The sequence below is a fragment of the Eimeria acervulina genome, genomic scaffold (assembly GCF_000499425.1).
Source record: "Eimeria acervulina Houghton genomic scaffold, Eah_scaff505, whole genome shotgun sequence".
Classification (NCBI taxonomy): Eukaryota; Apicomplexa; class Conoidasida; order Eucoccidiorida; family Eimeriidae; genus Eimeria; species Eimeria acervulina.
The window spans coordinates 9447-24085 of NW_013549757.1; the positions used below are offsets into that span (position 1 = coordinate 9447).

Consider the following 14639-nt stretch of genomic DNA (forward strand, 5'->3'; position numbering starts at 1 on the left):
TGCTGATTGCCCCAGGTGTCTGCTGCTGCAGACCCAATGACTCGAGCAGGGCTGCGTGCTTCCTGGTGAGCCGCTGCAGCGCTGCAGCAGCAGCGGAGCCCTGCTGCTGCTGCTGCTGCTGCTGCTGCGCAGGGCGCCTTCCTGCAAGCTGCTGCAGCAAGTCAATGCACGAAGGTACTTGCTGCAGCTGCCTCAGCCACAACAAGAGGGGTGGCTCGCAGCTGCTGCAGCGGCAAGCAGCAGCAGCAGCATCAACAACACCCTGCTGCAGTTGCCCGACAGCAGCAGCAGCTGCTGCTGCTGCATAGCGGCGCCGCAGCACCTTACAACGTGCGCTGCAGCAGCCTTGTCTTTTGCTGCAGCTCACGCTGTTGCTGCTGCTGCTGTATCTGTTGTTGTTGTTGCTGCTGCTGCTGTGTTGCTGCAACGTGGACGCGAAGCAGCACTGGTAATAGCTGGCGAAGAGAGGCAGCTGCAGCAAACCTGCAAGCGCATGCAGCAGCAGCACAAGCCGATGCACTCCGAGGTCAGCAGACACCTCCCGCAGCAGCAAATCTTCTAGCAGCAAATGCAGCACCAGAAAAATGCAGGGCAGCTGCTGCCGCAGCCCCAGCACAGGGAGTTCGCTCTCGCTGCAGCAGCAAACACCATCAGCAGCAGCAGCAGAAGCCGCTCCTGTTGTTGCTGCTGTTGCTGCTGCTTCTGCTGCTGTTGCTGCAGATGGGAACTGCAGCGCAGAACGAAGGGCTTCTGGAGCAGCATGTGCAATGAAGGCTGTTTCGTTGTCTTGCTGCTGCTGCTGCTGCTGCTGCTGCTGCCTCTGTTGCTGCTGCGCTTGCTGCTGCTGCTGCTGCTGGAGTATCTCCTGCGTGCTGCAGATAATGGAGGCGAGCGGCCCCAGGCCTTCATCGTCAAGACTTCGCAATGCTGCTGCAGTTGCTGCTGCAGTTTTAGCTTCTGCTGCACTTGCTGCTTCTGCTGCACTTGCTGCTTCTGCTGCACTTGCTGCCAATTTTGTTGCGTTTGCTGCCTTATCCCCTAAACTATAATCGTTAGAGCTAGAAGCAGCAAAGAAGGGCTTGCTGCTGCTGCAGCTGTCTCCGTGTTGTTGCTGCGACAATGACGACCTTCTCAAACGCTTCGCAGGAGACGCTGCAGCATCTGCTGCTGCTGCGGCTGCTGCTGCTGCTGCTTCTGGCCCTACCGCTGCTTTGGACAGGGGCTGCTGCTGCTGCTGCTGCTGCTGCTGTCTGGGCAGCACATTCTCTTCTTGTGATAGCCCTGCAGCATGGAGCTGTAGCAGGTCAGCAGCTGCTGCAGCAACCGCAAAGTGCTCGATGTTGCCGTTGCTGCTGCAGCCGCTGCTGCAGCCGCTGCTGCAGCTACTGTTGCTGCACTTGCTGCTGCTGCTGCTGCTGCTGCAGGGGGAGAAAGCCTCAAAACAAAGCAGCCGACAAAAGGCGCTCCACTCAAGCGAGGCGGCATCCAGGGATTCTTCTATTCCCGCTGCAGCAAGCTGCTGTTGCTGCTGCTGCTGCTGCTGCTGCTGCTGCTGCGCAAGGCAGGCAGGCGACTGACAGAGACGGAAGACAGCAGCAAGCAGCACTTCTGCTGCCGGCTGCTGCAGCAACGCCAAGAGGACCCGCATGCAGCTCTGCAGCAGCCAGCTGCTGTGCTGCAGCCTCACGCTGCAGCGGTAGCTTCTAAGAAGTCCCATCTGCTGCTGTTGCTGCTGCTGTTGCTGCTGCTGCTGCTGCTGCTCTTTCTGCTGCTGCTGCTGCCGCTGCAGAAGAAGCGTGACTGTGAAGGTATTTGCTGCTGGTGTGGAGATCGCCACAGGAGCAGCAGGCTGCAGCAAACTTCCTTCGGGGTGAATAAGCAGCAGCTGCTGCAGCAGCAAATTACCTGCGTACAGCCGCAAGGCCCCGTCGATATGCAGAACCACCATGTATCGAGGCAGCTCGTGCTGCAGCAGCGGGAAGCAGCAGCAGCAGCAGCCTCCCTTGGGTTTCTTCCCCCTCACCTCCACCTGCTGCTGCTGCTGCTGCTGCAGCGGCAGGGAGACAGACAGCAGCGCGCAGCCGTCGATGCGTCCCCTACGCGCTGCTGCATCTGTTAGAGGCAGGGCTGCTTCTGCTGCTGCGGCTGCTGCTGTCTCCTTTAAGCAGCAGAATGCCAGGGCATTCGGAATAATGCGACACTCGCTGCTGCTGCTGCTGCTGTTGCTGTTGCTGTTGCTGCAGGTGCTGCATGCAGGGAGTGGCAGCAACAGCACTTGCTGCTGCTTCTCCAGCAGCAGCAGCAAACGCAACCGCGACTCAACAGCAGCAGGCCTCCCCCAAGGCAGCAGCAGCAGCGCAGGGGGAGACACCGCGTGGTAGCCCTGCTGCTGGAGTGCTTGCGGCACTGCAGCAGCAGCAGCAGCACTTGCTGCTGCCGCCGTTGCAGCAGCAGCAGCACTTGCTGCTGATCCTGCTGCAGTGCCTCCCGCTGCTCCTCCTTCTGCTGCAGATGCGCATGCAAAGGAACGGATCTGCTGCAGCTCATACAGGGGAGAATCCTCAGAGCAGCTTACCTGCTGCTGCTGCTGCTGCTGCTGCTCCTCTTGTTGCCGCTGCTGCTCGTGTTGTCGTTGGTGCTGCTGCTGCTGCTTAGGTGTCTGCAGCAGTAGTTCTCCGCCTGCTGCGTGTTGCTGCTGCTGCGTTTGCTGCTCCATTAGCGGTAAGCCTTCTTCTTCGTCAAGAGGAAGCAGCAGCAGCAGCAGCAAACGCTGCGTTGCTGCAGCAAACGCAACAGCAAGTGGCAGCTCCGCTATCATTCCTAATATCTCGATCGCAGCCTTGCTGCTGCTGCTGCTGCTGCTGCTGCTACTACCGCTGCTGCTGCTGCTGCTGCCACTAGCATGAGTAAAGGTCACAAATGAAGCAGGATTTCCGCAACTGCTGCAACAACTGCTGCTGCTGCTGCTGCTGTTGCTGCTGCCGTATAGACAACTGCTGCAGCAGCGGAAGCGCACAGGTCTGAGGGTTCCCCCTCTACGAGTAGATATCGAATAAAGCAGCGGTACAGTAGCCTCTGGCGCTAGCTGCTGCTGCTGCTGCTGCTGCTGCTGCTGCTGTTGCTGTCGCAGCCAGGAGTTTGAGTGCGGCGGCACGAAGGCAGCGCCTGCAGCAGCAGCACTGACCCATATTTGTGCAGCAGCAGCAGGAATGTCGACAGAAATTCGTCCCTCTGCTGCTGCTGCTGCTGTTGCTGCGCTGCTGCTGCTGCTGCTGTTGCTGCTGAGGCTGAAGCACTCAACGACGCTGTGGCGAGCAGCCCCTCTTCTTTCAAGTAGCCACAGTCGCAGCGGCTCGCCTTGCTGCTGCAAAGTATATCCTGCTGCTGCTGCTGCTGTTGCTGCAGCAGCAGCAGCAGGAGCAGCAGCAGCAGGCGCTAGAACAGCAGCAACGGGGTTGCTTGAAGTGCGCACTGTCTTCATTACGGTGTCTCCAACTACCACTGCAGCACGTTTGAGGTGTACGTACAGCTGAATTCCCGCTACTCCCTCGCGGCCGCATGCATGCAGCTGCTGCTGCTGCAGCAGCAAAGGCCCTGGGTTTATCTGCTGCTGCAGCAGAGAACGCCGCTGCGCCGCAAATAGAGCAGTGTCTGCTGCTGCTGCTGTTGCTGCTGCCGCTGCTGCCTTTCCTGCTGTTGCTTGCGCAGAAGACGGGCGCCCCCCAAAATCTGCTGCTGCTGCTGCTGCTGAATCACTAAAAGGGGCATCTGCAGCAGCAGCAGCTGCTGCTGCTGCTGCATACACACGGCGTGCTGCTAAAGCCCTCAGGGTCTGCTTCATGCAAACCACATCACTTAACGCTATATCCGGGAGACATTTTGCTGCTGCTGCTGCTGCTGCTGCTGTTCCTGGTGCTGATGCTGCTGCTGTTGCTGCTGTGGCTTCTTCACCCCGGCTCTCTCCTGCTGCGGTGTATGCTGCAGACGCCATGCCACCGCACATGCAGCCTTCACTAGTGCTACCCCTGTTGCTGCTGCAGCAGCTGCTGCAGCAGCAGCTCCTGCTGCTGCTGCTGCTGCTGCTGCTGCTGCTGTACTGTTGTGCAGGAGGCGTATTCTCCCCACCCAGCAACACCGGCCGCACGACGGAGCCTTCAAGGAAGGCAGGGAAGAATGAAGCCCCTGCTGCTGAGCTGTCCGTTGCTGCTGCTGCTGCTGCTGCTGCTGCTGCTGGGTTCGGCAGCCCCCCCGTTGCTGCCTTGCAGCGGCGCTGCTGCTGCAGCATTTTGAGGTGTAGCCGTAGCAGCAGCTTCTGCTGCTACCACGCAGACATCCTGGAAAGAGAACTGGTGTTGCTGCTGCTGCAGGTGATGCAATCGTTTTGCCTGTGGCTCATATGCTGCTGCTGCTGCTGCGGCTGTTACGGCGGCGCCGGGAGCAGCAGCAGCAGCAGCAGCAGCAGCAGCAGGCGCGTTGTTATTGCTGTGCTGCTGCAGCAACGAGGAGAGACGGCTAAAAGAGAGTCATAGAAAGGCAGCAAAGAGGAGATCTTCATAAAAGAAACTCGTTCCTGCCTCCACACAGCAGCAACAGCAACAGCAGCAGCAGCAGCAGCAGCAGCGGGGGGCCCCACCACCGACAGCCCCCGGGGCCCGCAACACCCCCCACCGCAGCTGCAGGCAGCAGCAGCTGCTGCAGCAAGAGCAGCAGCAGCAGCAAGAATAATTTAGTTTGTCTTTACATTTATTTAGTTTCTTCTCTCTAAATTTTTAATCCCTTTGATATAGCTATTGCTGCTGTCCCCGTTGCTGCTGCTGCTCCTGCTGCTCCTGCTGCTGCTGCTGCTGCTGTAGATACATTAATAGAAGAGGCAGAGTCTGCTGCTTTTGTCTTCTGCTTCTCTTGTATTTCTTTTTGTTTGTTTTTTGTTATTTTAATTCTATTGCTGTAGGGTTTCCTTCGGGTGTATGCTCACCTCAGCCCTCCCCACACCGCTAGCTCGGGCTAGCTAGCTAGCCTAGCTATCGAAGCTAGCTAGAGAAGTTAGCTAGCTAGGCTACCTAGAGCAGCTATCTAGGGAAACAAACTAGAAAGGCTAGCTATAGCAGCTAGCTAGCTGTGCTAGCTAGAGAAGCTAGTTAAATAGGCTAGCTAGTTAACTAGGCTAGCTGGAGGGGCTAGCTAGCTAGAGGGGCTAGCTACCTGGAGGAGCTAGCTAGCTAGAGGAGCTAGGTAGATAGAGGGGCTAGCTAACTAAAATGGATAGCTAGCTAGCTAGGCTGAGTACGTGACTCAGTGGCTAGCTAGCTAGGCTAGGTGGCGAGCCAGTTAGCTAGCTGGATAACCTAGTTAGCTAGCTAGCTTGTCTACCTAGCCCAGCTAGCTATCTAGCTGGCTACTAGACTATCGAGCTAGCTAGCTAAGCAGCTAGGCTAGCTGTGTGAAACGGTAAGTAGCTGAGCTAGCTACTATCTAGCTAGCTACCGCCTAGCTAGCTAATGTGTAGCTAGCTAGCTAGCTAGCTAGCTAGCTGTGCTGTGCGTGTGAGGGTGGCTGTGAGGCACTGGAGCAGACAGGAGGAGGTGGATAGACAGCTGAAGCTGTCTCTTTGTAAACTGTCTCCTCTCTTCGCTGTCTCCTTTTTATCTTGTGTCTCCTCTTTGTCTTATCTCATTTCTTTTGCTGTCTTCTTTATGTTGGCTTTGCATGCAGCAACAGTTTGCCTTTGTGTCTGTTGAAAGAAAAATGCTGCTGGCGGGAAGCAGCAGCAGCAACGGAGACAGCTGCTGCTGCTGCTGCTGCGCGTTCGTGTTGCAGCAGCTGCAACAGCTGGAGCAGCAGCAGCAGCAGCAGCAGCAGCAGCAAACCAGCGAAAGAAAGGCAGCAAATCGCCTCCGCCCCTACAAGAAGCCCATTCACAGCACGAGGCCATCTGCTGTATACAGCTAGCTAGCTACAGCTAGCTACAGCTAGCTACAGCTAGATAGAGCTAGCTACTGATAGATACAGCTAGCTACGTCTAGCTAGCTACAGCTAGCTACACCTCCGCCTGAAGAGAGAGTTGCTCTGTCTCTCCTGTACCGAACGTAGCAGCATCAGAAGTTGCTGCTTCTGCTGATACTGCTGCTGCTGATACTGCTGCTGTGTTTAGTGTTTAGGGTTTAGGGTTTAGGGTTTGCGTGTGAGTAAGAGGAGACATGCACAGAGGCGTTTAATCTCTGCTGTTTATCTGTCTCTGTTTGTTTGCTTACAACAAACAAACAGAGAAGGAGACAACGAAAGGCAGCAAAGGAGACAGAAAAAGATAAAGAAGAGACAGAAAGATAAAGAAGAGACAAAAGGAGACGAAAAGAGAGAAGAAGGAGACAGTTCAGCACTCACTTGCCGTTCGTGCTGCAGTCTTTTGTTTATTTTTCTGTTGTTTGTTTGTTTGTTTGTTTCTCTGTCTTTCTCTCTGTCTCTACTTGTTTATTTGTTTATTTTTTTATTTGTTTGCTGTCCCTTTTTGTCTGTGTTTGGTTATTTGTTTGTTTGTTTATATCTCTTTGTTGTTTATTTGTTTATTTATTTGTTTATTTATTTGTTTAACTTGTTTGTTTGTTTGTTTGTTTGTTTGTTTATTTGTTTATTCAGTTGTCTCTGTCGGTGTTTGTTTGCTGGCGGCTGTCTCCTTCTGCTGCTGCTGCACTCTGAGAAGAAGAAGAAAAGAGACAGAGAGCAGCAGCAAGGAGACTGTCTCCTTTCTGCAGCAGCAGCCTGAGAACCCGGCGTACATCGCAGCGTGCAGGTGTCTCCAGGGCCGTAGACCCTTCTTCCTGCTGCTGCTGCTGCTGCTGCTGCTGCTGTTCTTGCTGCTCCGGCGGCTGCTGCTCCTGCTGCTCCTGCTGCGGAGGAGAGGCTCTGCTGCTGCTGTTGCTGCTGTTCTTCCGCAGCGGCAACTCAAATTCACCTCTGCGTCTCCGGCTTCTGTCTCCTTTGCTTCGTGTTTTGTTGTGTTGCTGCTGCTGCTGCTGATTGCTGCGGTCTGCTTCCTGCTGCTCATTGTCACAGCCGCCGCCTAATGCTGCTGCTGCTGCTGCTGTAGCTGCAGCTGCTGTTGCAGCAGCAGCAACTGCTGCTGCTGCTGTTACTCCTTTCACTGCTGCTTTGGAGGCTTCTCCTGCAGCTGCTGCTGCTTCCTCTTCCGTTCCTGCTGCTGCTGCTGTTGCTGCTGCTGCTTCAGGAGACTGCTGCTGGGTGTGGGGTTTTCTTCTGCGGCTGCGGAGACCGCGGTGCTGCCGCTGGGATGTGTCTCCTTCTGTCTCCTCCTCTGCTGCCTTTTGCGTCTCTTTGAGATCTTCTTGCTGCTGTTGCTGCTCCTGCTGCTGCTGCTGCTGCTGTTCGTGCGGTTGCTGCTGCTGCTGCTGTTCCTGTTCATGCAACACTAGCTGCTGCTGCTGTTCGTGTAGCTGCTCTTGGTGCTCCTGTACCTGCTCCTGCTGCTGCTCGTGCTGCTGCTCCCGTTCCAGCTGCTGCTGCTGCTGCTGCTGCTGCTGCTGCTTGGAATGAGGCTTTTCCTTTTGCTGCAGCAAGCGACATTCTACAGCGAAGGGCTGCATATTTGCTGTCTCTGTCTCTTCTTTTGCTGTCGCCTTCGCGTGCTGCTGCTGTTCGTTCTTTTGTTGTTTCGTCTCCTTTGTTCTTTCTTTTGCTGTCTCCTTCTTTCTGTCTCTCTTCTCTGCTGTCTCCTCATGTGCTGCTGGGGGCTGCTGCTCTGCAACAGCAGCAGCAGCAGCAGCGGGAGCAGCAGCATAGTCGGCTTCAGCAGCAGTAGCAGCAGCTGCTGCTGCTAATACTGATGCTTCTCCTGTTGCCGGCGTAGCAGCAGCAGCTGCTGCAGCTTCTCCTGTTGCTGTTGCTGCTGCTGCTTCTCCTGTTGTTGCTGCTGCTGCTGGCGGCTGTTCGTTGCAATGCTCTGCAGGGAGAGGGGCTGCGGCTGCATGCAGCGGCAGCAGCAGATCGGACAGCGACATCTCCTCTCCCTCTTGCTGCTGCAGCTGTTGCTGCTGCTGCTGCTGCTGCGGGTCTGCTGCTGCTGCTGCTTCTTGCTGCAAGTGCTCAAGTGGGGAGCCCATATGCTGCTTCCCAGGTGTATGGCTGTCTTTCCCCGTATGCTGCTGCTGCTGCTGCTGCTGTTCAGCTTGCTGCTGCTGCTGCTGCTGCTCCTGTGATGGTTTATCTCGTTCGCCCCTTCTCCCCATGCGGTGTCTCCTTTTTGTCTCCTTATGTGCCCTTTCTTCCTGCTGCTGCTGCTGCTGCTGCTGCAGTTCCTGCTGCAGTTCGTGCTGCGGCTCCTGCTGCAGTTCCTGCTGTGGCTCCTGCTGCAGTTCGTGCTGCAGTTCTTCTTCCTGCTGCTCCTCTGTTTGCTGCTGCCAGTGCCCCTTCACCCAGTGATGTGTTTGAGGGCGCTGTGCGTTTTGTCTCCTCAGCTGTTTATCTGTCTCTTCTTTCTTTGCTCGCCAGCGGTACTCGCGGGATTGCTGCTGCTGCTGCACTTGCTGCTGCACTTGCTGCTGCTGCTGCTGCTGCTGATGCCCTTCATCCTGCTGCTGCTGCTGCTGCTTCGACTCTGGCTCTTGCTGCTGATGCAGGTCCATCTCCTTACGTAACAGCTGCATGTCGTGCAGCACTTCTTGCTGCAGCAGCAGCTCGTGCTGCTGCTGTTGCTGCTGCTGCTGCTCATGACGTTGAGGGTTCTTCTGGCTGCTGAGGTGCTGCACTGGAGAAGCGGATATTGCTGCTTCTGTCTCTCCTACCGGGGCAATGGCTTCATCCCATTGCTGCTGCTGCTGCTGCTGCTGCAGTTGCTGCTGCGGCTGCTCCCTCTTCCAGCTGAGGGGGAGAAGGCGTCCGGTGCTCTTTTGCTGTTGCTGTTGCTGCTGCTGGTGAGCATTGTCTCCCTGCTGCTGCTGCTGCTGCTGCTGCTGCTGCTGCACGCCTTCAGTTGGTTGCTGCTGTCTCTTTGTGGGCATGTATCTGCTGAAAGGAAGGAGAGTTCGTGTTTTGCTGCTGCTGCTGCTGTTTTCTGTGACCTCATGTTGCTGCTGCTGCTGCTGCTGTTCATTCTGCTTCTTCGCCTTGAGACGCCAGCTGCCACTGAAGACCTTCTGTCGTTTCTGTTGCTGCTGTTGCTCCTCCTGTTGCTGCTGCTGTGTTGTTTGCTGCCTGCTTCTGCTTCGCCATCTCTTGCTGAGGAGCCCCCGCTGCTGCTGCTGCTGCTCCTGCTGCTCCTGCTGCTGCTCCTGCTGCTGCTGTGTATTGCCCGTCCTCCGTTTACTGCGCCACAGCCTCTGAGAGAGAGTCCGCTGCTGCTGCTGCTGCTGCTGCTGCTCTGTATTCTCTGTTCTTCGTTTGCTGCGCCACAGCTTGCTTGATATCGTTCGCTGCTGCTGCTGCTGCTGCTGCTGCTGCTGCTGCTGCTGCTCTGTATTCTCTGTTTTTCTTTTGCTGCGCCACAGCTTCCTTGATATCGTTCGCTGCTGCTGCTGCTGTTGCTGCTCTGTATTTTCTGTCTTCCGTTTGCTACGCCACAGCCTCTGAGAGAGAGTCCGCTGCTGCTGCTGCTGCTGCTGCTGCTCTGTATTCTCCTTCCGTTTGCTGCGCCACAGCTTCATTGATATCGTTCGCAGCTGCTGCTGCTGCTCTGCATTTTCTGTTTTCCTTTTGCTGCGCCACAGCTTCTTCGATATCGTTCGCTTCTGCTGCTGCTGCTGCTGCTGCTGCTGCTGTGTATTCTCCGTCTTTCGTTTGCTGCGCCACAGCCTTTGAGAGAGAGTCCGCTGCTGCTGCTGCTGCTGCTTGTCTTTGCTGCGGCGTGTAAATCTGAAGCGACTTCTTTTTGTTTGCTGTTCATTTGTTTTGCGGTGTCTCCTTAAGAAGCGCTTCTTGCTGCTGCTGCTGCTGCCGCCTTCAGAAGCAGAGCTGCTTTGTTTATTCTTGCTGCTGCGTTTGATAGAGAGTTGCAGCCTTCTTCTCTTTGTTTTATCTCTGCTCTCATTATTTTGTCTTCGTCTCTTTGGAGGCCGCCTGGGAGACCACCGCCACCTGCTGCTGCTGCTGCTACTGCTGCTGCTGCTGCTGTTTGCTGCTGCTCGCCGGCGCAGCCAAGACCGAGAGGAGACAGCACGGCTGCGGGATCGCTTCCAGTGTAGCTGCATACTGCTGCTGCTGCTGCTGCTGCTGCTGAATTGAGCGCACTGGTCTATGCCGGCTGTACGTACACCTCAAGTGCAGCAACCCTAAGGAGTTAAAGACAAATGAATAGTAAAACAAACAAAGAAAGAAGCCAGTGGGATCGTTCGATCCCACCTCCTCCCACCCCACAAACAGGAACAGTTAACCCGCTTGTGCTGCTGCTGCTGCTGCTGTTGCTGTTGTTGTGCTGCGGCTGATGCTGGTGCTGCTGCTCTGGTTGTGCCCCTGCTGCTGCTGCTGCTGCTGCTACTGCTTCTGTTGCTGTTCCTATTGCTGCTGCTGCTGCATACAAAACAGTGCCTGTATGCCTCAAGCCCTCAGAAAGAAAGGCAGCAGCAGCAGCAGCAGCAGCAGCAGCAAGGTGTAGCGCCTGCTGCTGGTGGTTTGCTGCTGTCGGGCTTTAAGTAATATTATTATAATTTGCTTTGCTCGGCAGCAGAGAAGAGACAAAGACAAACAACAAACAAACAAACAAACAAAAAGTAAAGAAGAGACAGATGATATATATTTAAAAAAGAGAAAGGCGCAGTCTCCGCCGTGTTGCTGCGGTGCAGGGACACTCGCTGCTGCTGCTGCTGTTGCTGTTGCTGCTGCTGCAGCAGCTGCTGCAGCTCTTAAAGCCCCCAAAGAGTAAAGAGAGTTTAAATGAGTCAAAGAAAATAGAAGAAGGTTGTATTAAGCTTCGCCTGTAGGTCTTTCCTTCTGCTGCAGTTCAGTGGCTGTCTGCTGCTGCTGCAGCTCCGATTGCTGCTGCTGCTGCTGCTGCTGCTGCTGCTGAATCCCAGCAGCAGCAACAGCAGCAATAATCAGTGAAACAAACAACAATTAAAAAGAAAAGACAAATTTTATTAAAAAGTAATATTATTTCAATACAGAACTTCCTTATTACCTCTCTTCTGCTGCGGCATACCTCGATGAGGCCCAGGGGCCCCCAGGGGCCCCCGGGGGCCCCTGGGGGCCTCAGCGGGCCCCCGGGGGCCCCCCGGGGGCCCGATAGCTAAGAAGGGGGCCCCTCTTAGGGGGCCCCCTTAGAGGGTTTGATGTTTATGTAAGGACTTTGTGCTGCTGTTATAGTGTGGAAGTTTGATTCAGTAATTACTTCTCTTTCTGCTGCTGCTGCGAGGAACCTCTACTGTTGCTGCTGCTGCTGGTCGTGGTGGTGCTGCTGCTGCTGCTGCTGCCCGGGGCCCCGAGGGCCTCGGGTCCTTTCACTCATGCTAGCAGCAGCAGCAGCAATAGCAGCAGCAGCAACAGCACCAGGAGCAATAGCAGTAGCTGCAACAGGAGCTGCAGCAACAGCAGCAGCAGCAACCGCAGCAGCAGCAACAGCAGCGGAAGTTTTGAATAATTTTCTCCTGCTGCTCCTTCTGTTGCTGTAGCAGCAGCAGCAGCAACGTAGGGGCTCCATGAGGTGCGTATACACCTCAGCAGCTAGAGCATCAGCAGCAGAAGACAGCAATTAAAAAAGATAAAGAGATGCGGGCCCCTAGGGCCCCCGTCTTCTTCTCTCGTCAATACAGCCGAAGCTGCTGCTCTTACTACAAAGCAGAAGTGTGGGGCCCCCTGTCTGCTGGTGATTTGCTGCGGGCGCAGCAGCAGTGGAGCGAGGCCTTCAAGAGTTATGCTGCTGCTGCTGCAGCAGCAGCAGCAGCAAGAAGCAGCAGACTCCGCTCCGTCGCCTTCTCCAGGCAAGTTGTCTCCTTTCTATACCCTCTCTTTAATGGGGGCCCCTAGAGCAGCAAGCATCAGGGGGCCCCAGCTGCATGCAACAGCAGCTGCAGCAGCAGCTACAGCAGCAGCAGCAAAATATATCCCTGCTTCTGCACCTTCTGCCTTTTGCTGCTGCAGGTTGGCTGTCTGCTGCCTTGATGCCGCAGGAGACTGTACTGCTGCTGCAGCAAAAGCCTCCTTGCGCCCTGCAGCAGCAGCAGCAGCAGCAGCAGTACCAGCAGGAACAGCAGCAGCAGCAGCAGCAGCAAGAAACAAAGGCGCTAGCAGCCTCATTCGTCGCCGCTGTTGTCGTGGAGCTGCTGTCCCCCGGCCTTGGGCCCCCTCTGCAGCACCACTTGCTGCAGCAAGAGCAGCAGCAGCAGCAGCTACTTCTGCTGCTGCTGCTGCTGCTGCGAAGCAGGCGTCAGAAAAGGTCCGCAGCAAATTGCTGCTTCAAGAGGCCCTCGGCTATGCTGCTAAAGCCTTGCGCCTCAACCCGAATAGGTAATTGCTGTTGCTGCTGCTGCTGCTGCTGCTGCCCTTGGTGCTGCTGCTGTTGTTGCAGGTGCTTATGTTGATGAGACTGCTACTGCTGTTGTTGCTGCTGGAGTTGCTGCTGCTGTTGTTGCAGCTGCTGTTGTTGTTGCTGCTGCCGTTGCTGTTGCTGTTGTTGCTGCTGTTGCTGCTGGTGCTGCTGCTGCTGTTCGACTAACTAATCATTCAGTGTGTCGCTTCTGGGTTTACTTCTGCTCAGCATTTTGGGGCTGCATGCAGCAGCACAAGCTGCGTTGCTGCTGCAGCTGCCGCACTTAGCGGGGCGTCTGGCGGTGCTGCAGCTGCTTCATCTTCGCCAGCCACGCATATTCACTTTGCTGCGGAAAGCAAAGCAACTGCAGCAGCAGCAGCAACGACATCAGCAGCAACAGCAGCAACAGCAGCAGCAGCAGCACCACCAACAACAGCAGCAGCAGCAGCAGGTGAGCATTGGAGATGCTGATGCTGCTGCAGCACTGCAGCAACTCCGCTGGAAGTGGCGTCGACGCCTGCCCACCTATTTGCTGCAGCAGCTGCAGCAGCAGCAACAGAAGCAACAGCAGCAGCACCAGCAGCAACAGCAGCAGCACCAGCAGCAACAGCAGCAGCTGCAAGGATCAGGCACCCCCTCTGCAGCAGCAAATTCGTGGAGAGATAAGGCCCTGCTGCGCCGCGCTGTGGTTGCTGCAATCCTCGCTGCTGCGGCACGCGAAACAGCAGCAGCAGCAGCAGCAGCAGCAACGGCGAAGGAAGCAGCAGAAACAACAGCAGCAACAGAAGCAGCAGCTGGCGAAGAGACATTTGTGCAGCAGGACACACCTCGGCGAGTGCTGCGCTGCTTGGCGCTGCAGCAGCTGCTGCGCGCTGCTGCGCTGCAGCAGCATCTTCTAGTAGCTGTTTCTGCAGGTCTTAGACTGGAGGCTTCCCTCCTGCTGCTTTCCAGCAACAGCAGCAGCAGCAGCAGCAGCAGCAGCAGCAGCAGCAGCAGGGGGAGGCTGCTGTCTCCTTGGTTTAGAGACACCGCATTAGCTGAAGCCCAACTCCTCTCTTGGAGCTCTCTCTGCTGCAGCATAACAAAAGAGACACAACAAGAGTCGCGGCTGCTGCAGGTAAGGCCCTCTCTTGCTGCTGCTGCTGCTGCTGATGCTGCTGCTGTTGCTGCTGCTGTTGCTGCTGATGAGGCAATCGTTGGGAATCCGAACTGTAGCTGTCATTCTGTTGCTGCTGCTCCTTTTCTGCTGCAGCTTCTTGATGCAGCAAAGCAGCATTCCTGTGGGGTACTCAAGCAGACAGACACGAACATTAGCAGCAGCAACAGCAGCAGCTACAGCAGCAGCAGCAGCAGCAACAGCAACAGCAACAACGGCATCTGCAACAGTAGCAGCAACAGCAGCAGCAGCAAGGCTCTGCAGCGGTACTTTGCAGAAGCATTGAGGACAGCTGAGGGCCGTCTTGCTGCTGCTGCTGCAGCTGCTGCTGCTGCGCCATGTGGCGTCGCTTCCTTTGCTGCAACAGCAAACGCTTGGAGGGCTCGCTGCTTGCTGGAGCTGGGGGACTATTCTAACGTGCGTTTGCTGTTGCTGCTGCTGCTGCTATTGCTGCTGCTATTGCTGCTGCTGCTGCTGCTGCTTCTGCTGCTGCTGCTGCTGCTGCTGCTGTTGCTGCTGCTTGGGGCCTAAAGAAGGGGAGGGAGAGTGAAGCTATTTGTTTGTGTCGCAGGCATTAAAGGCCTCCACTGCTGCTGCGCAACAAGACTTGTTTGCTGCTGCTGCAGCTGCTACTGACTCTGCAGGTGCTGCTGCTAGAGGTGCAGCAAAGGCAGCATCTTTGGCCTTCCTATTAGGAGCACGCAGCAGCAGAAGCAGCAGCAGAAGCAGCAGCAGAAGCAGCAGCAGACGCAGCTCCGGAAGCAGCAGCAGAAGCAGCAGCAGAAGCAGCAGCATGCCGCAGCAGAAGGAGACAGCGCAGACCGAGAGAGACAGAGCGAGACAGATAAAGAAGCACAGAGAGACAGATAAAGAGACAGATAAAGACAGACAGAGACAGATAGAGACAGATAGAGACAGACAGAGACAGATAGAGACAGGGAGAGACAGATAGAGACAGATAGAGACAGACAGAGACAGATAGAGACAGACAGAGACAGATAGAGACAGATAGAG

General features: G+C 55.8%; 3 protein-coding genes across 3 annotated transcripts in view; 1 reads left to right on the top strand and 2 right to left on the bottom strand.

Moving 5' to 3' along the window:
• Window positions 1–4285, bottom strand: part of EAH_00040840 (hypothetical protein, conserved) — a gene marked incomplete at both ends in the record, with an annotated part of 10123 nt that extends 5838 nt beyond the window's left edge. The window contains one exon of the mRNA XM_013395207.1: window positions 42–4285. Within this exon, the coding sequence (XP_013250661.1) occupies window positions 42–4285 (4244 nt within the window). The remainder of the gene's footprint in view (window positions 1–41) is intronic.
• A 2344-nt stretch (window positions 4286–6629) lies between these two features.
• On the bottom strand, window positions 6630–10196 carry EAH_00040850 (hypothetical protein, conserved; the record flags this gene model as incomplete). Its single annotated transcript, XM_013395208.1, has 1 exon — window positions 6630–10196. One exon carries the CDS (start codon window positions 10194–10196, stop codon window positions 6630–6632), a length of 3567 nt encoding a protein of 1188 aa, XP_013250662.1.
• Window positions 10197–11854: 1658 nt separating this feature from the next.
• Window positions 11855–14577, top strand: EAH_00040860 (hypothetical protein, conserved; the record flags this gene model as incomplete). Its single annotated transcript, XM_013395209.1, has 3 exons — window positions 11855–12447; window positions 12698–14042; window positions 14197–14577. The coding sequence occupies 3 exons, from the start codon at window positions 11855–11857 to the stop codon at window positions 14575–14577; spliced, it is 2319 nt and encodes a 772-aa protein (XP_013250663.1).
• Between the last annotated feature and the right edge of the window lie 62 nt (window positions 14578–14639).